The sequence below is a fragment of the Manis pentadactyla genome, chromosome 2 (genome assembly GCF_030020395.1).
Source record: "Manis pentadactyla isolate mManPen7 chromosome 2, mManPen7.hap1, whole genome shotgun sequence".
In the NCBI taxonomy this organism is placed as follows: Eukaryota; Metazoa; Chordata; class Mammalia; order Pholidota; family Manidae; genus Manis; species Manis pentadactyla.
In genome coordinates, this window is record NC_080020.1 from 78,968,254 (window position 1) to 78,992,737 (window position 24,484).

The 24,484-nt window shown below is 38.3% G+C and overlaps 1 protein-coding gene across 1 annotated transcript in view; it reads right to left on the reverse strand.

The window, feature by feature from the left end:
- MSH3 (mutS homolog 3) overlaps positions 1-24,484 on the reverse strand; it is a 212,774-nt gene that overhangs the window by 142,327 nt on the left and 45,963 nt on the right. The window contains 2 exon segments of the mRNA XM_057493875.1: positions 981-1,095; positions 3,967-4,079. Of these exon segments, the coding sequence (XP_057349858.1) occupies positions 981-1,095; positions 3,967-4,079 (228 nt within the window).

The window sequence follows — 24,484 nt, forward strand, 5'->3', positions numbered from 1 at the left end:
CCGCTCAATATGTTAATGATAATTTTAAAAATATTGATACATGTAACTCTAATCCATTCATTTTCATTGCCATGTAACATTACTCTGCAAGAATGACTAGTGAATCCTATTGATAGGCATTTAGATTGTTTTTAAACAGACAAAACTGCTTCCAGAGAAACGTTATTCTCTTCTATCCTAAACATCGTATCGAACACACACCAAAAAAGACATTACAGTAAGACCCCCGAGGGACCTCCCTTTCTTCTGCCCTCCCCAATGACCTCAAACCAGCACCACCTCTTTATTCCCCAAATCATATTTGGTCATTTTACTAAGATAGCTCCTACCTATCCACCCACCTCTGCTGAACAGGAGGCAGCTTACTTATCCAGGATCAATATGAGAGGGTAATTCTTCACACAGCCAAAGACCAGGGGCTGGTGAAGGTGGACTGCAGAAGGGCAAGAAAATTATCCCACTAACTTTTTTTATTCCACTGATTTTTAAAGTAGCACTTTCCTATAATGTCAATTGCCAGCTTTTAAATCTGTGAACTCTACAAAGTTAATCACTCTTTTAAAAAGCTGTCTGTGTTAGTAGCTGTCCTCTTTATCTCCAACTTTATGGTCTATGAAATAAGAACCAAGAATAAGAAAGGCAGTGAAGTTTCATGAATGTTTTTTAATAGCACTTCTTAACACTCCTTGTCAGTTAATGGTGCTATAGAACATAAAACACACTTTTGTAGTCAAAACTATAATAAATAGCAATCATGAATACAAATTTGACAGAATTCTTAAGGATTCTATAAATATTTCATATCAGATAATATATGTAATATTCTTCAGCAACAATACCACACAGTTTAGCCTTGCCCCTTAATAGGGTATTCTATCAACAGCAGGTAAAACTCTCCTCTCTGAGTACAGTACTTACCAAACTCAATTTAAGAAATGTTTTTAATTTTCCCTTTTCCTTATTTTTGAGAAATCACTTACTTTGGTTTAGAAAGTACTTTTTCCAAGTTAAACTCTTTGAGGTATCTTATTATGGCAGCCAAAGAACAAATCACAGGCTTCTCCAAGTTAATGATGCCAGAAAAACTTTGAGAACCTAAAAATTAGAATATTTACCTTCATTAAAATTATTACTCACCATTATTAATAACAAGCATTAAGTTAAATAAAATATAATTTAAGGTTATTGAAATAATAATTTCAACAATACCTCCTAAAGTTGCCCTTTGGATAAATGGAGAGGATTATGAATACCTAAGGCATAGAAAAAAGAGTGCTTTTTGAAGATGGAATGAACCTTTTTTGGAGAGCAATAGAGTAACTTTCTCAAAATATAAGATGTTCATTCCCTTTGACCCAGAAATACTCCAAAATGCATGCCAAAGACATGTATACAAGGAAATGAGTTGAAAAATTTTTAGTAGTAGTAAAAACTTAAAGACAACCTAACCAAACACCAATAAGGTAGTAGTTAAAGTCTGTTAAGTACAGATCATTATGCATCTACTAATAGGGATGACCTCGAGCTATTTATAACGATAGAGAAAAACATCTACAATACATTGCTAAGTGAGCAAAGAAAAGGTGTATGATTACTGTTGTCCCTCAGCAGGAACACTGCAACAGCTTTACATCTGGTCTCCCAGTCTCACCTCTGTGCTCTAGGATATGTCCAACAGAGCAGCCAAAGGAGTCCTTTTGAAAATACACATCAGATCATCAGACTACTTTGCTTAAAAAACCCTCCCACATCCCCCAACTCACTAATAGAAGCAGCCCAAGTCCTTACAGTAGCCTGCAGGCACCACACAAGCTGCCTTCCATCTCCTCTGCATCTCTGAACTCACCTCCTAATATTCTCCCCCTTAGGTACTTTGTTCCAGCACCCAGGCTCCTTGCTATTCCTTAAAGATACCAGGCACTTAAGATATGTTCTACTTACTGTTGTCTACCTGAAAAACTGCTCCTTTACATGTCCACTTGGCCTTCCACCTTAACTCAGTCAATCTTTGTTCAAATCTTTGTTCAAGTGTCCTATTCTCAGTGAGACCTCCTTCACCACCTTATTTAAATTACACCCTTCCTGCTTTATTTTCTTCATAGCACTTATCACCTTCAAACACACTAAGTTATTTTACTATACATCCCTATTAGAATGTAAACTCCAGAAGGGCAGGAATTTTTTGTATGTACTTTTATTCCTTATTGTATGTGTGATGTCTCATATAATGGGCAAAATTAGTTGAAAAAATAAATCAAATCTGTGGCATCTTGCTGCACTGATGGACAGTGACTGCACTGGGGTATGGGTAGGGACTTGATAATATGGGTAAATGTAGTAACCACATTGTTTTTTCATGTGAAGCCTTCATAAGAGTGTATATCAATCATACCTTAATAAAAAATAAAAAATTAAATTAAAAATAAAAAGTAAAAAAGAAGAAAAAATAAGTCCAAGTTATATTGAACAAATACACAGAACTATGTACATATATTTGTGTATTTGTACATTTTAAATAGTCTTAAGGATTTAAGGAGAGTGACTTACTTTTTTTCTTCATATACAACTATGTTTTGACTGTTTTTGCAACAGGTATTTATTACTTTCAGAACTAAAAAAAAATCAAAATATCCTTTATACATTAATAATACAAAATACCTTATTAATTTTATTAATTTCAACTACAGCTTTTTACAAAACTAAGGTACAAATAGTTAAAATCTTTTCCTCTTCTAATGAGAATTTCATCTTTTAACTTTCTAGCTCTTTTTCCCAGGAAACCTGATAAAGATGAAGTGCCAAAGTGTGTGAAGTACTACTGCGTATGGTAAAATGACCTGAAATCAGGAAACTCCATCTGGACTAGGAGGAACTATAAATACCTAATTCCAGAATTTTGGCTTTCCTTGAGCACAATGACTCTTTGAACCTGGCATGTCCTTTGTAGAAATTCCAGCAAGTGACAGGATTCCTGTAGTGCATGGGCACGTAAACCAGGGCAGATCTTGTACCCACCTAGTAAGAGTCTCCTTTCTTCGCAGCTGAGCTGTTACCAGGGGAGGGTGGGCAAATTAAGTTCTCAATAGCTCTGAGGACAGCTACAACTACTGAAGAGAGGAACAAGCGCCCTTGCTGACAAGCTGGGTTTTCTGTCCCATATCCTTGTAAATGAAGCCAAAGTGGCTTATGGTAATCTTGTGACTTTGTCCTGTCTGAGCATAACACAACAATCCCTTGGCGGTATCTCAGACTAGTGTCAGAAGTGGGTTACCCACTCAGACACTCAATTTACTTTGGCCAAAGCACCATGACATTAGAAGAAATGGGGAGAGAAATGCTAACAAGAAACTGATGCCTGGGGCAGAGCCAAAACTGATCTACCCATGACTGGTCCATCCATGGTCTAAAGGTGAAAGCCCTGCTACAAGTGATAAGATATAAAAATGGACCTTAATGTAAGCTAAACTGACAGAAATGAGGGGTACAAACCAAATCAAGCACTGACACCTGGCCAAGGAATTCTGAATTAGACAAAAAAATGTTTACCTAACCTATTAAGATCCCATCACCAATGTTCTCATGTTTTAATTTTAATTAAAGTAACAACCTGTTGGAAGCGCTCACCTTCATCAGATTTATCCAAACATTCTATAAAATCTCAAGGAACATGGGCCATCTTTTAAAAGAAGCAAAAAGGCAAGTGGGTCAGTAGCTAATTGCTTACACTCTAATGAATATGTCAAAAACATGAAGTTACTAAATGGTCATAACTACAAAGGAAGAACTTGCAGGGGTGTTTCTGATGAGTAAAAGAACTGTGAACTCTTCCCTCTACTTCTTCCAGTTATTTATTGGTAACTACCTACTTTTCATTAAATTGAAAGTCCAACTTAAATTTGCACATGTATCCAAATCTCAACTCAATTAAATTTGAAAACATATGGCTAACATGTATAAAATATTTACCTTTGATCTCAGCTACATCTTTTGCATAAAACTCTGTAACTTCCTGGAAAGCATGGCTGTATTCAAAATACATGTTATCCATCCTTTCCACTCGAATTCTGTCATCCCGCACACTGAAAGAAAAAGATGGAAATATCAAAGATAATAATCAATGATCTTCAACTATCTGTATTTAGGCCTTGGCCTGACTAAGGAAAAATAAAGACTCAATCCTTATTCTCTCCTAAATTAAAGTAAAAGAAAGTTTCCCTGTCAAAAGGCCCCACTTCATACAATATAATTACTACTTTTTACCACTAGTATGTCATATCACCTAGTGCATTGTGAACTTTATACATGTTATCAAGAACTCATTAAAATTAACATCAATTACTTAAATAAATACGAAAGGGAAAAAAAATGGAAAGGCATCTCTAATTTAATTGCATCATTTGTTCAAAGTATTCTAGCAATAGAACATATGAGGTAATTCTTTGAAATAGCATCTTTGTCTGGTTGGCTTTTTATGAAGTTCATTTGTACTATACCCTCCAGTCAAATACAGTAAAATCCCCCTTAGGTCAACTCTCTCTTAATTTAAAGGGGTCCTATAGTCTCTTTAAAATGTGTGTGTGTTTGTGTGTATACATATATTTGCTTTAGAACATTTTTATTTAAAAAATAATAAAACATTACAGATAGAGTTGTTGCTACACACAGTTTCTCAGTCACATTCATCTCTACCATCTTCAGAGGTAAACACTATCTTTTATTTGGTGCATATTATTACCATGTGTGTTTTTATGCTTTACAACATATTTTAGCATCTTTATATAATATATTGTACTATTTTATTTTTTAAATTTTATAGAAGTGGTACTTCATTACACCTAACATTCTACAACTTGCTTTTGTACTATTTTATTTCTAAGATTTATACATGAAGACAGATGTACCTCTTTTAATTTTTAACTGCTGCTAAGTATTCTATTATTTCTTATACTTTTTAGTAAATTTTTTAAGATTTGCTTTTCAAATTTAATTCATCTGATTTTATTTTGGGGGGATAGTATGTAGTTAGAAATATAATTTGATTTTCTATATGATTATCAGTTAGTGATAAAAGCACTTATAGAACATTCCATCTTTTCCTACTGATTTATAAAGCTACCACGAATGCAGATCACATTTTTATATATGTGTGACCCAGCTCCTGGCTTCTCTATCCTGTTCCTCTGATCTTTTTGTCTATCTCTGTATCAGGACCACAGTATTTAATTTCCATGGCCTGGTATCATTTTTTGTGGCTAGGCACCTACCTTGCTTTTCAAGACTGTCTTGGCTACATCTGGACCTTTGACTTTATTTATAAATGTTATATATTGTCATATTTCATAAAAACCTTATTGGGATTTTGACTGCATATGCAATGAATGAATTCAGAAAGAAATGATACCTGAACAAATTGAGATATCCCATTGTTAAAAATGGCAAAATTTCTTTATTCATGTCTTTTATATCTAACAATAACATTCTGTAATTCTCTCCTTGTTTTATATAACTTTGGTTGTGTTCACTCTTAGATATATTACAGATTAATACTACTGTGAAGGGAATCTTCTTCTATTACATTTACTAAAGGGTTATCACTGGTGTACATGAACCTCTTGATTTTTATATGCAGAAACTGTGCTGAATAATCTACTAATTGATTTCTTATACTTTCTATGTATACATTAATATCATCTGCAAAAAGAAAAGATTGTTTTGTCTCTCCCTTACGATTTCTAGTCTTCATTTATTTTTCCTGTCTCATTACTACTGTCTAAGACCTTCAGGACTGTGTTAAACATAATGCTAACAGGCATCCTTTGTCTTCTTACTGATACTAAAGGGAATGCTTCTAAAATTTCAACTCTTAAGTATGTTAACTGTAGGTTTTGGAATAATTGACTCATTAGACTAAGGTTTGATAAGTTTCCAAGTTTTTACAAAAGATGTTTTGAATTATGAAGGATGGTCAAATCTTACTTAATGCTCTTTCTACATGTGTTAAATGATCACACAGTTTCTCTCAATTACTTTCTTAATATATTATTCATATTTTCTGATGCTGAATGACTCTTGCATTCCTGGGATATATCATACTTGTCATGATGTTTTGTTTGACTTAAAGAAAATTCTAAACTTGAGGACCCAAGATGGCAGTGTGAGTAGGACAGCAGAAATCTTCTCCCAAAAACATATATATCTTTGAAAATACAACTATTCCTAAAAGAGAGACCAGAAGATACAGGACAACAGCCAGCCTACATCTACACCTGAGAGAACCCAGCACCTCATGAAGGGGATAAGATACAAGCCGCGGCCCGGTGGGACCCGAGCAACACCTGTACCCTAGCTTCCCAGCGGGAGGAAGGGAGTCAGAGCAGGGAGGGAGAGGGAGCCCAGGACTGCTAAACACCCAGACCTAGTCATCCACACTGGGAACGCACACATACACTGCATGGTGTGCTGGATACTAGGGAAACAGAACAGTAAATTCTGCCAGCAGGTCCCCACAGCTGGCGCCCCTGGGACAAAAGAAAAGTGAGTGCTTTTTGGAAGTCTTAAAGGGACAGGGGCATCACAGCAGGACAGAAGCATCCTGGCACACTCAGCCCAGCAGCTGGGAATCCCGGGTAACTCTGGGCGCACTAATGCCCGGGCGGTTGGGCAGCTCAGAGGCCCCTCATGGTGATAAACAGTCTCCCGCCTGTTTGCCCTCGAGCACGGCCCCACCATAGCTGAGCAGCAGCCAGAAAGCAGCCACACTCACAGCAACCACGTGGAGCTTACTCCACAGTGGCCGGGCAAGAATCACAGACCCTGTCGGTGCACAACAGCCCAGCACAAGCTGCTAGGGTTGCCGTTCTCCCAGTAAAGGAAGGCCAGGAGCCAGTGGAAAGGGACTTGATTCTCCCAGCTGACACATGCGCCAACTGCCTACAACTACCTCTATCGCCATAAAAAGGCAGAAGAATTTGATAAAGACCAGACTAACCCACACATCCACCCCTGAGAAGGAATCTGGGGAGAAAGATTTAACCAATATTCCTGAAAAAGATTTCAAAATAAAGGTAATAACCATGCTGATGGACTTGGAGAGAAATATGCAAGAGCAAAGGAGGAAGAATACAGAACTAAAACAATCTCTGGAAGGACTTAAAAGCAGAATGGATGAGATGCAAGAGGCCATAAATGGAATAGAAATCAGAGAACAGGAACGCAGAGAAGCTGACGCAGAGAGAGATAAAAGGATTTCCAGGAATGAAAGAATATTAAGAGAACTGTGTGACCAATCGAAAAGGAACAATATCTGCATTACAGGGGTACCAGAAGAAGAAGAGAGAGAAAAAGGGATAGAAAGTGTCTTTGAAGAAATAATTGCTGAAAACTTCCCCAAACTGGGGGAGGAAATAGCCTCTCAGACTACGGAAGCACACAGAACTCCCAACACAAGGGACCCAAGGAGAACAACACCAAGACACACAATAATTAAAATGGCAAAGATCAAAAACAAGAACAGAGTATTAAGGCAGCCAGAAAGAGAAAAAGGTCACCTACAAAGCCAAACCCATCAGGTTATCATCAGACTTCACAACAGAAAACTTAAAGGCCAGAAGAGAATGGCATGATATATTTAATGCAATGAAACAGAAGGGCCTTGAACCAAGGATACTGTATCCAGCATGATTATCATTTAAATATGAAGGACGAATTAAACAATTCCCAGACAAGCAAAAGTTGAGGGAATTTGCCTCCCACAAACCAACTCTACAGGGTATTTTAGAGGGACTGCTCTAGATGGAAGCAATCCTAAGCCTAAACAGATGTCACCAGAGAAAGTAAAATCACAGAAAATAGAGCAGAACAATCAAATACTAACTAAAGACAAAAAATAAAATCAACTACCCACAAAAGCACTCAAAGGAAACACAAAAGAGCACACACACACTCAAAAAAAAAACACCTATCATACAAAGAATGGAGGAGGAGGAATAAGAATGGAGAGAAATAAAGAATCATCAGACTGTGTTTATAACAGCTCAACAAGTGAGTTAAGTTAGACAGTAAGATAGTAAAGAAGCTAACCTTGAACCGTTCATAATCACGAACCTAAAGCCTGCAGTGGCAATCAGTACAAATCTTTCAATAATCACCCTAAATGTAAATGGAATGAATGCACCAATCAAAAGACACAGAGTAATAGAATGGATAAAAAAGCAAGATCCATCCATATGCTGCTTACAAGAGACTCACCTCAAACCCAAAGACAGCACAGACTAAAAGTCAGGGGATGGGAAAAGATATTTCATGCAAACAAGGAGAAAGAAGCAGGTGTTGCAGTACTAGTATCAGACAAAATAGACTTCAAAACAAAGAAAGTCACAAGAGATAAAGAAGGACATTATATAATGATAAAGGGGTCAATCCAACAAGATGATATAACCATTATAAATATATATGCACCCAATACAGGAGTACCAACATATGTGAAAGAAATACTAACAGAATTAAAGGAGGAAATAGAATGCAATGCATTCATTTTAGGAGACTTCAACACACCACTCACTCCAAAGGACACATCCACCAGACAGAAAATAAGTAAGGACACAGAGGCACTGAACAATACACTAGAACAGATGGACTTAATAGACATCTATAGAACTCTACACCCAAAAGGAACAGGATACACATTATTTTCAAGTGCACATGCAACATTCTCCAAAATAGACCACATACTAAGCCTCAAAAAGAGCCTCAGTAAATTAAAAAAGATTGAAATTCTACCAACCAACTTCTCAGACCACAAAGGAATAAAAGTAGAAATAAATTGTACAAAGAAAGCAAAAAGGCTCACAAACACATGGAGGCTTCAAAACATGCTCCTAAATAATCAATGGATCAATGACCAAATCAAAACAGAGACCAAGCAATATATGGAAACAAAGGACGACAACAACATAAAGCCCCAACTTCTGTGGGAATCAGCGAAAGCAGTTTTAAGAAGAAAGTATATAGCAATCCAGGCATATTTAAAGAAGGAAGAACAATCCCAAATGAATAGTCTAATGACACAATTATCGAAATTGGAAAAAGAAGAACAAATGAGGCCTAAAGTCACCAGAAGGAGGGACATAATAAAGATCAGAGAAGAAACAAATAAAATTGAGAAGAATAAAACAATAGAAAAAATCAACAAAACCAAGAGCTGGTTCTTTGAGAAAATAAACAAAATAGATAAGCCCCTAGCCAGACTTATAAAAAAAAAGAGAACATACACACACAAACAGAATCAGAAATGAGAAAGGAAAAATCACAACAGACCCCACAGAAATACAAAGAATTATTAGAGAATACTACAAAAAACTATATGCTAACAAGTTGGAAAACATAGAAGAAATGGACAATTTCGTAGAAAAATACAACCTTCCAAGACTGACCAAGGAAGAAACAGAATATCTAAACAGACCAATTACCAGCAAAGAAATAGAATCGGTAATCAAAAAACTACCCAAGAACAAAACCCTGTGCCAGTTGGATTTACCACGGAGTTTTATCAGACATACAGAGAAGACATAATACACATTCTCCTTAAAGTTTTCCAAAAAACAGAAGAAGAGGGAATACTTCCAGACTCATTCTATGAAGCCAGCATCACCCTAATACCAAAACCAGGCAAAGACACCACCAAAAAAGAGTATTACAGACCAATATCCCTGATGAACATAGATGCAAAAATAATCAACAAAATATTAGCAAACCGAATTCAAAAACACATCAAGAGGATCATATACCATGATCAAATGGGATTCATCTCAGGGATGCAAGGACGGTTCAACATTCAAAAATCCATCAACATCATCCACCACATAAACAAAAAGAGGGACAAAAAGCACATGATCATCTTCATAGATGCTGAAAAAGCATTCGACAAAATTCAACATCCATTCATGATAAAAACTCTCAGCAAAATAGGAATAGAGGGCAAGTACCTCAACATAATAAAGGCCATATAAGAAAAACCCACAGCCAACATCATACTGAACAGCGAGACACTGAAAGCATTCCCTCTAAGATCGGGAACAAGACAGGGATGCCCACTCTCCCCACTGTTATTCAACATAGTACTGGAGGTCCTAGCCACGGCAATTAGACAAAACAAAGAAATACAAGGAATCCAGATCAGTAAAGAAGAAGTCAAGCTGTCACTATTTGCAGATGACATGATATTGTACATAAAAAACCCTAAAGACTCCCCTCCAAAACTACTAGAACTGATATCGGAATACAGCAAAGTTGCAGGATACAAAACTAATACACAGAAATCTGAGGCTTTCCTATACACTAATGATGAACTAATAGAAAGAGAAACCAGGAAAACAATTCCATTCGTAATTGCATCAAAAAGAATAAAATACTTAGGAATAAACCTAACCAAGGAAGTAAAAGACCTATACCCCGAGAACTACAAGACATTCTTAAGAGAAATTAAAGAGAACAATAACAAATGGAAATTCATCCCATGCTCTTAGCTAGGAAGAATTAATATTGTAAAAATGGCCATCCTGCCCAAAGTAATCTACAGATTTAATGCAATCCCTATCAAATTACCAACAGCATTCTTCAACAAACTGGAACAAATAGTTCTAAAATTCATATGGAACCACCAAAGACCCCGAATAGCCAAAGCAATCCTGAGAAGGAAGAATAAAGTGGGAGGGATCTTGCTCCCCAACTTCAAGCTCTACTACAAAGCCACAGTAATCAAGACAAATTGGTACTGGCACAAGAACAGAGACACAGACCAGTGGAACAGAATAAAGACTCCAGACATTAACCCAAACATATATAGTCAATTAATATATGACAAAGGAGCCATGAACATACAATGGGGAAATAACAGCCTCTTCAACAGCTGGTGTTGACAAAACTGGACAGCTACATGTAAGAGAATGAAACTGGATCATTGTCCAACCCCATACACAAAAGTAAATTCAAAATGGATCAAAGACCTGAATGTAAGTAATGAAACCATAAAAGTCTTAGAAAAAAACATAGGCAAAAATCTCTTGGACATAAACATGAGTGACTTCTTCATGAACATCTCTCCAGGCAAGGGAAACAAAAGCAAAAATGAACAAGTGGTTCTATATCAAGCTGAAATGCTTCTGTACAGCAAAGGACACCATAATAGAACAAAAAGGCATCCTACAGTATGGGAGAATATATTCATAAATGACAGATCCGATAAAGGGTTGACATCCAAAATATATAAAGAGCTCACGCACCTCAGCAAACAAAAAGTGAACAATCCAATTAAAAGATGGGCAGAGGAGCTGAACAGACAGTTCTCCAAATTAGAAATTCAGATGGTCAACAGACACATGAAAAGATGCTCTACATCACTAGTCATCAGAGAAATGCAAATTAAAACCACAATGAGGTATCACCTCAAACCAGTAAGGATCCCCACCATCCAAAAGACAAACAACAACAAATGTTGGTGAGGTTGTGGAGAAAGGGGATCCCTCCTACACTGCTGGTGGGAATGTAAATTAGTTCAACCATTGTAGAAAGCAGTATGGAGGTACCTCAAAACGCTCAAAATAGAAATATCATTTGACCCAGGAATCCCACTTCTAGGAATTTACCCTAAGAATGCAGCAGCCCAATTTGAAAAAGACAGATGCACTCCTATGTTTATCACTGTACTATTTACAATAGCCAAGAAATGGAAGCAACCTAAGTGCCCATTAGAAGATGAATGGATAAAGAAGATGTGGTACATATACACAATGGAATATTAATCAGCCATAAGAAGAAAACAAATCCTACCATTTGCAACAACATGGATGGAGCTAGAGGGTATTATGCTCAGTGAGATAAGCCAGGCAGAGAAAGACAAGTACAAAATGATTTCACTCATAAGTGGAATATAAGAACAAAGGAAAAACTGAAGAAACAAAACAGCAGCAGAATCACAGAACCCAAGAAAGGACTAACAGTTACCAAAGGGAAAGGGACTGGGGAGGATGGATGGGAAGGGAGGGATAAGGGGGGGAAAGAAAGGGGGCATTACAATTAGCATTTATAATGTGGGGGGAGGCACGGGGAGGGCTGTGCAACACAGAGAAGACAAGTAGTGATTTTAGAGTAACTTACTATGCTGATGGACAGTGACTAATGGCATATGTGGGGGGGACTAGGTGAAGGGGGGAGTCTAGTAAACATAATATTCCTCATGTAATTGTAGATTAATGATACTAAAAGAAAAATAAAAAAATCTAAACTTGATTTCTTAGTGCTTCCCCCTTACTACCCCCAGAAAACTGTGTCAGCATACCTAGTTCCGAAAGTTTTTTCTGTTCTACTACAACATTAGGCAGGCATAAGCTGATTCGGGAAGAAATCTAAGAGGGAGGATATTTCTCTCATCTGTACTGCTGAAGGATTTTTCTACCTTAATCCACTGGAGAGATAGTATCAGACTAAACTATTGCAAAACTCTTATCAATTTTTATCTTCCTGTAGACTCCGTAATACCTGAGTTTTTAGAAGCCTGCAGCAAAGCTGTAATTTAGCAACTCAAAAAACAATGAAGGACCTTACATGAGTTCCTTAATGCTTTTGCACGAGTTCCTAGAGTAAACACAAAAGGTAGCTGGTTACTCAATTACTGTTCTAATTAATGTTTTGTTTGATAAGCAGATAAGGATTTAGAAACCCATTAAATTTGATAAAAATGGACTTGTCATTTATCCTTGAGGCTTTCATAGGAGAATTACAAGAATGTTAAATTCATCATTCTATAATCTGTATATTAAACATTCTCATGCAAACTTTTTTTCCTCCACAAATTGGTTAGAGTTATCTCATGTCTGTATTTTCCTAAGATTTCTTAATTGCAGAAAGTTACAGTAAATTCAAATCACTGTATCTTGTAAACAAAAGTCCACCTGACACACAGCATACACAGTAAGTAGTATCTAACCAAAATTTTGTCAAACTAGATTTTAGTACATTTCTACTTTAAACATAGACTGTTGGTCTTGATTTCTCAAAACTGTAATGAATGGAATTCCTCCATCAGAATCACCTGCAATAAATATTAAAAACACAGATTCCACACCCCAAAAGTGTTTGATCTGAATTCAGCAGGAAGTTAGGGAAAAAGGGGTATTTTTATACTTAACAGGGTTCCCAGGATGATTCACAGGCAAATGACACTGAAAACGCAAGTCTGCATGAACAATACTGGCAGCCACCACAGGGCTGGAGTACAAAGTGGAAGTGTACATCTTCTCCAATAATAGTCTATTATTTCAGCTGCTCTATTAAAAGTGGACAGTAAATGTCTTTTCACCAAAAAAATTCAGGAAGTCAACATCGGTCATATAATTAATATGGTCAAATAAGTTATAAAACACCTCCCTGCCTCAACACCCAAAAAACAAATAACCAATTAAAAAATGGGTGGAGGATCTAAACAGATAGGCACATGAAAAGATGCTCCACATTGCTAATTATCAGAAAAATGCAAATTAAAAACACAATGAGATAGTACCTCACACCAGTTAGGATGGCCAACAGAAAAGACTAGGAACAACAAATGCTGGCGAAGATGCAGAGAAAGGGGAACCCTCCAACACTGCTGGTGGGAATGCAAGCTAGTTCAACCATTGTGGAAAGTAATATGGAGGTTCCTCAAAAAACTAAAAATAGAAAAACCATTTGACCCAGGAATTCCACTCCTAGGAATTTACCCAAAGAAAGCAAGATCTCAGATTCAAAAAGAGACATGCATCCCTATATTTATAACTGCACTATTTATAATAGCCAAGATATGAAAGCAACCTAAGCGTCCATCCGTACATGAATAGATAAAAATGTGGTACATACTATTCAGCCATGAGAAGAAAACAAATCCTACCATTTACAACAACATGGATGGAGCTAGAGGATATTATGCTCAGTGAAATAAGCCAGGCGGAGAAAGACAAGTACCAAATGATTTCCCTCATTTGTGGAGTAAAACAACAAAGCCAGACTGAAGGAACAAAACAGCAGCAGACTCACAAACTCCAAGAAGGGAATAGTGGTTACCAAAGTGGAGGGGATGGGGAGGGGCTGGGGAGGGTAGGTAGGTAGGGAGGGGCACTATAATTAGCACTCACAATAAAGGGTAGGTCATGGGGAAGGCAGTAGAGCACAGAGAAGACAAGTTATGACTCTATCGCATCTTACTAAGCTGATGGACAGTAACTGCAATGGGGTCAGGGTGGGGGACTTGATAATATGGGTGAATGCTGAAATCACAATGTTGCTCATGTGAAACCTTCGTAAGATTGTATATCAATGATACCTTAATTTAAATTTTAAAAAAATATACAGAATTTTATTGTTGTTAACAACCATTTGATCAATAAATATGAGAGATGCCCTCACCAAAAAAAAAAAAAAAAAAATACATGAGCCTACATTGGAAATTGGAATGACTCAGCATATCCAATAAACCATCCAAAATTGGAAAAAAAAAAAAAAACCTTCCCTTTCCCGCCCTCTGCAGAGGCTGCCTGTGGCCCAGGGTAGATGCCTCCTGCATGGAGAGGAAGCTGACAGAAGTTGCGCTCCTCTCTGGCTCTGGTGGGACCCCCATTCTCTGCTGGCTTGGAGGACTATATTCAGGAACCAAATCTCAATCAGTTTACGGGATATGCCACATTGTACTGTTTTAAGTTAAGATTTCTAATTTTTAAGACCCATTTCATATCTATGCCTCTCTGTTGCCAAATACATTGTTTTTGAAAAATTAAGTGGTGATAAAACTCTCAACAAGTGTGGAGCCCACAATAATAAGATGAGAACTCCAGACCCAATAATATCTTTAATGTTAACTTGGACGTAAAATTGATGACTCTCTGATGTCAAGTAACGGACCACCTACAAAGATTCTGAACAATCTGAAAGGTTCAATTGTGACCAAACAAATGTCAGTTTACCAATTTTATGATCCTTGCTAACTTTAGAGACTATAATATTTATAGACAAAAACAGCCTTGTTAAAGGCTGAGAATCTATTGTAGGAAAACTCACAAGGCCTCTTCGGATAGGGTACTCATTGATAATAAAAATACTGATTGAGTTCCAAGCTTCATGGCTGAATTATTAATTATCTTTTCTGAGGAGAGAATACAATAGAGGCCTAGACTGAATAAAACAGATTATATAACAGTTATAAGGTATAATGTATATTATGTAATATATAATGTATATTAGAATTAGTATAAAATTCATTAATATTATCACTGCTTATAGTTGGGAACTATCACCACTTTGCTAGAAGACTAGGACATTATGTACAATTACAAAAACAACCACTAAAACAAAAACATCAGAACAACTTCATAAAGAGAGCATAGAAATCAGACCACATAGTGAAAGATTCTTTAAAAGATATAAAAGTAAGAAAATGAAACAATATGGAAAACTGTCAAATATATCTGCTATGCAGACAAATATAAATGGTCTGAACCCAAATATTAAAAGAAAATTAATCTTAGAATGGATTACAAAGAAAAAAAACCCTCTATACTACAAACAGGATCAAAGCGTAAAGTAAATCAGAAAGGTTAAAAAAAAAGGATGGCTAAAAAAGTTGCATAGATGGATATACTAGGCAAATGTAAATAAAAAGAAAGCATGGTACAAGATTTTATTATTGGGCAAGATAGAATTCAAGTCAAACAGCATTAAACAAGACAAAGAGCAGTACACGACAAAAGGACTCAATGAAAGAAAAACTTTTCACCTCCATTCTTAAAATACAGTTAGATTTTCAAACCACTGGAATATTACTTCTTAAAAAAATAAGAATTGTTTATTTAAAAAGTGAGAGAAAGAAAAGGAAAGGATGCATTAAAAGACTTATAAAGGAGCTCTCAGATGTGCGCCGACTTCCCTGGACAGGAACCTGGGGGCTGGGAGCCATCCTGCCACCTTGTGGAACAGAAGAGGAAGGAGAACTCAAGGAGGAGAGACAAAGAAGAGCCCCTAAATCCACCTTGATTTTGGCCTACTTTCAACTTTTCATGTACATGAGCCAATAAAACTTTTAAAAGTTCAGTAAGAATTTTTTTTAATTCAACTTTTAAAAATTCAGTATAAACTCACTAGAAGTATGAGATTTTCGAAAGGAAAGAGACTTTCCATGTCCAGAGAAAAAAGAGGACATAATCACAGTTTCTTAGAAAGATGGTAACCTCCACCCAAGTCCACATGGCCAACAATGAACCAAGGTGAGGAACCCAGTCTGACTTCAGCTGGTTTGGTCTGAAGCCAACTAACCAACAAGCAGATAGAGTACAAGTCAGAGTCTGGAGACCAAGAGGGCCCCCTACCCAACTCTCCCCACGAAAGCAGAGGTAAAGGGACCTTGGCCACCTTACCACTGGGCACTAAAACTTAAAATCAGATTTAGGGTCCATGGGTCCTGCAGGATTTGAGAGAGCTAGGGTAAGAAACACGAGAGGTCCTTCCCCTGAAGACAGACTGAGGAGGGAGAGGGAGGACTGAGCATTCCCTCATTCACTGTGTGAACTCCACAGGGCCTCAGCTAGAGGCCTAATGCCCAGGAGGTGATCAGGCCAGCACACCAGGCAGCTGTGCCCCGGGAAGGACAGAGACGGGAGTTATAAGCTTAAAGTAAGAGTTCGGCACTAAATGAACTTGTCTTCCTAAACTTTTCTCTAAGCTTCTGGTTTTACTTTTACTTTTCTTTATAGTAGTTAATTACCTTTTAATTTTTTTCCTTTTCTTTCTTTAAGAGAAAGCTTCAAATTCTAATCCGTCTTGGCAAACCTGATAGGAAAGTAGTTCTATTTGCAGTGAGGTCAGCAAAACTCAAACTTAGGAAACCAAAGAGAAGGTGAAAATGTGAAAGGGGAGGGAATGAAGACAGAAAGCCCAAGGGCAGAGTGAAGCCACTCATTTCTGCCCATAGTCCTGACCTCTTCCTTGATCCTGGAAATCTTCTCTGAGGATGAATTCCCTTGTAAAAACATTTTAAAACATCCATCCTTTCTTAATCTTTCAGCCCATCACAATCCTGGGTCTTTTTACCACCCATCTCCACATACCATACCCCCAGCCCTGTAGGCACCTTCTTATTTAACAAGTGGGCCAAGACTCATCTCTAAGATGCTTCCTCAGAAGAACAACTACATGTGAGGACAGCGTGCTTTCTACTGGGTACGTGGGACTGTGGTTTGTAATCAACACCTTTAGAAATAAAGCTACTTTGTTCTAAGCACATATGCTTTTTTGTCAGAAACTTTACTGCCCAAGATAGAAATACAAACTGTAATATACATTATAAAGGCATGAAAAATGAACCTAAATAATGTTAATTGTGCCACAAAACATTATGTCTTTTGAAGTCCAGAGGCAGAGGAGAAGGAAGGGAATGGTTGTCTCCTTGTGTGTTTTTCCTGAGACGCCACATAATGTGGTGGGTAAGAGCACAAGCTTCAGGGGTGGAGCCAAGATGGCAGCGTGAGTAGAGCAGAGGAAATCTCCTCCCAAAACCACACATATCTATGAAAATATAACAAAGACAACTCTTCCTAGAATAAAGACCAGAGGACACAGGAACACATCCAGACCACATCCACACCTGTGAGAATCCAGTGCCTCGTAAAGAGGGTAAGATACAAGCCCCGGGCCAGTGGGACCCGAGCGCCCCTCCCCTCAGCTCCCGGCGGGAGAAGAGCAGGCAGAGCGGGAGGGAGACGGAGCCCAGGACTGCCGAGCACCCAGCCCCAGCCATCCGGACCAGAGCGCAGACACAGTGCGTCCGTGGGGCCCTGGATAACAGGGAAACAGGGCAGCAAGAACAGTGAGCAGGTACCAGAGGCCTAGCGCCGGATGACATAAGAAAAGCGAGCAGCCATTTTCTTTTTTTTTTTTTTATTCTGTTTTGTTTTGGCGAGCGCTTTTTGGAAGTCTTAAAGGGATAGGGACCCCAATACTAGGGAAACAGGGCAGCAAGACCGGAGAGCAGATGCCTGAGGCGGGCGCGGGAGAATAAAGAAAAAGGAGCGGCCATTTTTTATTTCTTTATATATTCTTTTAATTTTTTCTTTTTTTTTTTTTTTTTTTTTTGTGGTCGTTGTTTTGTTTTGGCGGGTGCTTTTTGGAAGTCTTAAAGGGGCAGGGCAGGACACTTAATCCAGAGGTAGTGAAACCGGGGATCTCTGGATACGCTAATCCCCTGGGATGCAGGGAGCATGGAGGCCCCTTACGGAGATAAATAGCCTCCCGGCCGCTCCCCCTCCAACGCGACTCCACCACTTTGGTGCAGCCGCCGGAGCCAGGCCACGCGCACAGCAACAGCGGAGATAAACTCCATTGCAGCCGGGCAGGAAGCAGAAGCCCTGTCTGCACGCAGCTACCCAGAACAAGCCACTAGAGGTCGCTGTTCTCCCAGGAGAGGAGGGCCACAAACCAACAAGAAGGGAAGTTCTTCCAGCCGTCACTCGTCCCGGCTCTGCAAACTATTCCTATCACCATGAAAAGGCAAAACTACAGGCAGACAAAGATCACAGAGACAACACCAGAGAAGGAGACAGACCTAACAGTCTTCCTGACAAAGAATTCAAAATAAAAATCATAAACATGCTGACAGAGATGCAGAGAAATACGCAAGAGATATGGGATGAAGTCCAGAGGCAGATCACAGATGCCAGAAAGGAGATTACAGAAATGAAACAAACTCTGGAAGGGTTTATAAGCAGAATGGATAGGATGCAAGAGGCCATTGATGGAATTGAAACCAGAGAATAGGAACGCATAGAAGCTGACATAGAGAGAGATAAAAGGATCTCCAGGAATGAAACAATATTAAGAGAACTATGTGACCAACCCAAAACGAACAATATCCATATTAAAGGGGTACCAGAAGAAGAAGAGAGAGGAAAAGGGATGGAAAGTATCTTGGAAGAAATAATTGCTGAAACTTCCCCAAACTGGGGGAGGAAATAATCGAACAGACTACGGAATACACAGAACCCCCAACAGAAAGGATCCAAGGAGGACAACATCAAGACACATAATAATTAAAATGGCAAAGATCAAGGACAAGGAAAGAGTTTTAAAGGCAGCTAGAGAGAAAAAGGTCACCTATAAAGGAAAACTCATCAGGCTAACATCAGACTTCTTGACAGAAACCCTACAGGCCAGAAGAGAATGGCATGATATATTTAATGCAATGAAACAGAGGGGCCTTGAACCAAGGATACTGTATCCAGCACGACTATCATTTAAATATTACAGTCGGATTAAACAATTTCCAGACAAACAAAAGCTGAGGGAATTTGCTTCCCACAAACCAGCTCTACTGGACATCTTACAGGTACTGCTCTAGATGGGAGCACTCCTAGAAATAGAACAGAACAAAATACCCAACATATGAAGAATGGAGGAGGAGGAATAAGAAGGATCTCCAGACAGTGTGTATAACATCTCCAGACAGTGTGTATAACACCTCAATAAGCGAGCTAAGTTAGGCAGTAAGATACTAAAGAGGCTCACCTTGAACCTTTGGTAACCACGAATTTAAAGCCTGCAATGGCAATAAGTACATATCTTTCAATAGTCACCCTAAATGTTAATGGACAGAATGCACCAAACAAAAGACACAGAGTAATAGAATGGATAAAAAAGAAAGACCCATCTATATGCAGCTTACAAGAAACTCACCTCAAACCCAAAGACATGTACAGACTAAAAGTCAAGGGATGGAAAAACATATTTCAGGCAAACAACAGCGAGAAGAAAGCAGGGGTTGCAGTACTAATATTAGACAAAATAGACTTCAAAACAAAGAAAGTAACAAGAGATAAAGAAGGACACTACATTATGATAAAGGGCTCAGTCCAACAAGAGGATATAACCGTTCTAAATATGTATGCACCCAACACAGGAGCACCAGCATATGTGAAACAAATACTAACAGAACTAAAGGGGCAAATAGACTGCAGTGCATTCATTCTAGGAGACTTCAACACACCACTCACCACAAAGGATAGATACACGGGGCAGAAAATAAGTAAGGACACGGAAGCACTGAACAACACAGTAGAGCAGATGGACCTAATAGACATCTACAGAACTCTACATCCAAAAGCAACAGGATACACATTCTTCTCAAGTGCACATGCAACATTCTCCAGAATAGACCACATACTAGGCCACAAAAAGAGACTCAGTAAATTCCAAAAGATTGAAATCCTACCAACCAACTTTTCAGACCACAAAGTCATAAAACAAGAAATAAACTGTACAAAGAAAGCAAACAGGCTCACAAACACATGGAAGCTTAACAACACGCTCCTAAATAATCAATGGATCAATGACCAAATCAAAATGAATATCCAGCAATATATGGAAACAAATGACAACAACAACACAAAGCCCCAACTTCTGTGGGACAAAGCAAAAGCAGTCTTAAGAGGAAAGTATATAGCAATCCAAGAATATTTAAAAAAGGAAGAACAATCCCAAATGAATGGTCTAATGACACAATTATCGAAATTGGAAAAAGAAGAACAAATGAGGCCTAAGGTCAGCAGAAGGAGGGACATAATAAAGATCAGAGAAGAAATAAATAAAATTGAGAAGAATAAAACAATAGCAAAAATCAATGAAACCAAAAGCTGGTTCTTCGAGAAAATAAAGAAAATAGATAAGCCTCTAGCCAGACTTATTAAGAGGAAAAGAGAGTCAACACAAATCAACAGTATCAGAAACGAGAAAGGAAAAATCACGACGGACCCCACAGAAATACAAAGAATTATTAGAGAATACTATGAAAACCAATATGCTAACAAGCTGGGAAACCTAGGAGAAATGGACAACTTCCTAGAAAGATACAACCTTCCAAGACTGACCCAGAAAGAAACAGAAAATCTAAACAGACCAAATACCAGCAACGAAATTGAAGCGGTAATCAAAAAACTACCAAAGAACAAAACCCCCGGGCAAGATGGATTCACCTCAGAATTTTATCAGACATACAGGGAAGACATAATACCCATTCTCCTTAAAGTTTTCCAAAAAATAGAGGAGGAGGGGATACTCCCAAACTCATTCTATGAAGCTAACATCACCCTAATACCAAAACCAGGCAAAAACCACACCAAAAAAGAAAACTACAGACCAATATCCCTGATGAACGTAGATGCAAAAATACTCAACAAAATATCAGCAAACCGAATTCAAAAATACATCAAAAGGATCATACACCATGACCAAGTGGGATTCATCCCAGGGATGCAAGGATGGTACAACATTCGAAAGTCCATCAACATCATCCGCCACATCAACAAAAAGAAAGACAAAAACCACATGATCATCTCCATAGATGCTGAAAAAGCATTTGACAAACTTCAACATCCATTCATGATAAAAACTCTCAGCAAAATGGGAATAGAGGGCAAGTACCTCAACATAATAAAGGCCATCTATGATAAACCCACAGCCAACATTATATTGAACAGCGAGAAGCTGAAAGCATTTCGACTGAGATCGGGAACTAGACAGGGATGCCCACTCTCCCCACTGCTATTTAACATAGCAATGGAGGTCCTAGCCACGGCAATCAGACAAAACAAAAAAATACAAGGAATCCAGATTGGTAAAGAAGAAGTTAAACTGTCACTATTTGCAGATGACATGATACTGTACATAAAAAACCCTAAAGACTCCACCCCAAAACTACTAGAACTGATATTGGAATACAGCAAAGTTGCAGGATACAAAATCAACACACAGAAATCTGTGGCTTTCCTATACACTAACAATGAACCAACAGAAAGAGAAATCAGGAAAACAACTCCATTCACAATTGCATCAAAAAAAATAAAATACCTAGGAATAAACCTTACCAAAGAAGTGAAAGACTTATACTCTGAAAACTACAAGTCACTCTTAAGAGAAATTAAAGGGGACACTAGCACATGGAAACTCATCCCATGCTCGTGGCTAGGAAGAATTAATATTGACAAAATGGCCATCCTGCCCAAAGCAATATACAGGTTTGATGCAATCCCTATGAAACTACCAGCAACATTCTTCAATGAACTGGAACAAATAATTCAAAAATTCATATGGAAATACCAAAGACCCCGAATAGCCAAAGCAATCCTGGGAAAGAAGAATAAAGTAGGGGGGATCTCACTCCCCAACTTCAAGCTCTACTATAAAGCCATAGTAATCAAGTCAATTTGGTACTGGCACAAGAACAGAGCCACAGACCAATGGAACAGACTAGAGAATCCAGACATTAACCCAGACATATATGGTCAATTAATATTTGATAAAGGAGCCATGGACATACAATGGCAAAACGACAGTCCCTTCAACAGAGGGTGCTGGCAAAACTGGACAGCTACATGTAGGAGAATGAAACTGGACCATTGTCTAACCCCACATACAAAAGCAAACTCAAAATGGATCAAAGACCTGAATGTAAGTCATGAAACCATTAAACTCTTGGAAGAAAACATAGGCAAAAACCTCTTAGACATAAACATGAGTGACCTCTTCTTGAACATATCTCCCCGGGCAAGGAAAACAACAGCAAAAATGAACAAGTGGGACTATATGAAGCTGAAAAGCTTCTGTACAGCAAAAGACACCATCAATAGAACAAAAAGGAACCCTACAGTATGGGAAAATATATTTGAAAATGACACATCCGATAACGGCTTGACGTCCAGAATATATAAAGAGCTCACACGCCTCAACAAACAAAAATCAAATAACCCAATTAAAAAATGGGCAGAGGAACTGAACAGACGGTTCTCCAAAAAAGAAATACAGATGGCCAACAGACACATGAAAAGATGCTCCACATCGCTAATAATCACAGAAATGCAAATTAAAACCACAATGGGGTATCACCTCACACCAGTAAGGATGGCTGCCATCCAAAAGACAGAGAACAACAAATGTTGGCGAGGCTGTGGAGAAAGGGGAACCCTCCTACACTGCTGGTGGGAATGTAAATTAGTTCAACCATTGTGGAAAGCAGTATGGAGGTACATCAAAATGCTCAAAACAGACTTACCATTTGACCCAGGAATTGCACTCCTAGGAATTTACCCTAAGAATGCAGCAATCAAGTATGAGAAAGATCAGTGCACCCCTATGTTTATCGCAGCACTATTTACAATAGCCAAGAATTGGAAGCAACCTCAATGTCCATCGATAGATGAATGGATAAAGAAGATACGGTACATATACACAATGGAATACTACTCAGCCATAAGAAAAGGGCAAATCCTACCATTTGCAGCAACATGGATGGAGCTGGAGGGTATTATGCTCAGTGAAACAAGCCAAGCAGAGAAAGAGAAATACCAAATGATTTCACTCATCTGTGGAATATAAGAACAAAGGAAAAACTGAAGGAACAAAACAGTAGCAGAATCACAGAACTCAAGAATGGACTAACAGGTACCAAAGGGAAAGGGACTGGGGAGGATGGGTGGGTAGGGAGGGATAAGGGGTGGGGAAGAAGGGGGGATATTAAGATTAGCATGCATGGGGGGGTGGGAGAAAGGGGTGGGCTGTACAACACAGAGAAGGCAAGTAGTGATTCTACAACATTTTGCTATGCTGATGGACAGTGACTGTAAAGGGGTTTATAGGGGGGACCTGGTATAGGGGAGAGCCTAGTAAACATAATATTCGCCATGTAAGTGTAGATTAATGATACCAAAAAAAAAAAAAAAAAGGCAGTTCCTGTGTGGTGACCTCCAATGAGTTCTACACAAGGGTATAAAGGGCATATAAAAGTGTAGGCAAAGGGTCTGTTTGTGTTTATACAGAGGATCAAAGGCTAATTGGACTACCCCGAAAATCAATTAAGATATGATATTAAAAAGAACCTCCAACATCAGCACTCTCTGGAAGACTCATGCCAGAAGATGATCATCAAAAAACCCCAACAACGATCCACGCACTGCTACAGCTGTAGATGCACTCATCCCACCAGTTCCTGGACTTGCCATGGGAATGAAGAAGGAGATATCTAAGCTGGCCTGTGCATACAGTAAAACAACAAATTTGACTGGATCTATACTGTTGGAACTCAACCAAGAATTAGGAGAAGTGCAAATTGTAGCACTCCAAAATCTTACAACTACAGACTATTTACTGTTAAAAGATCATATGGGATGTGAACAGTCCCTAGGAATGGGTTGTTTTAATTTGTCTGATCTCTATCAGACTGTTCAAGTTCAGTTGGACAATATCCACCATATCATAGATAAGTTTTCACAAATGCCTAAGGTGCCTAACTGGTTTTCTTGGTTTCACTGGAGATGGTTGGTAATTACAGGTATGCTTTGGTTATGTAATTATACTCCTATTATGTTAATGTGTGTGCGCAATTTAAGTAGTAGCTTAAAACCTATACATGCTGAAGTTACTC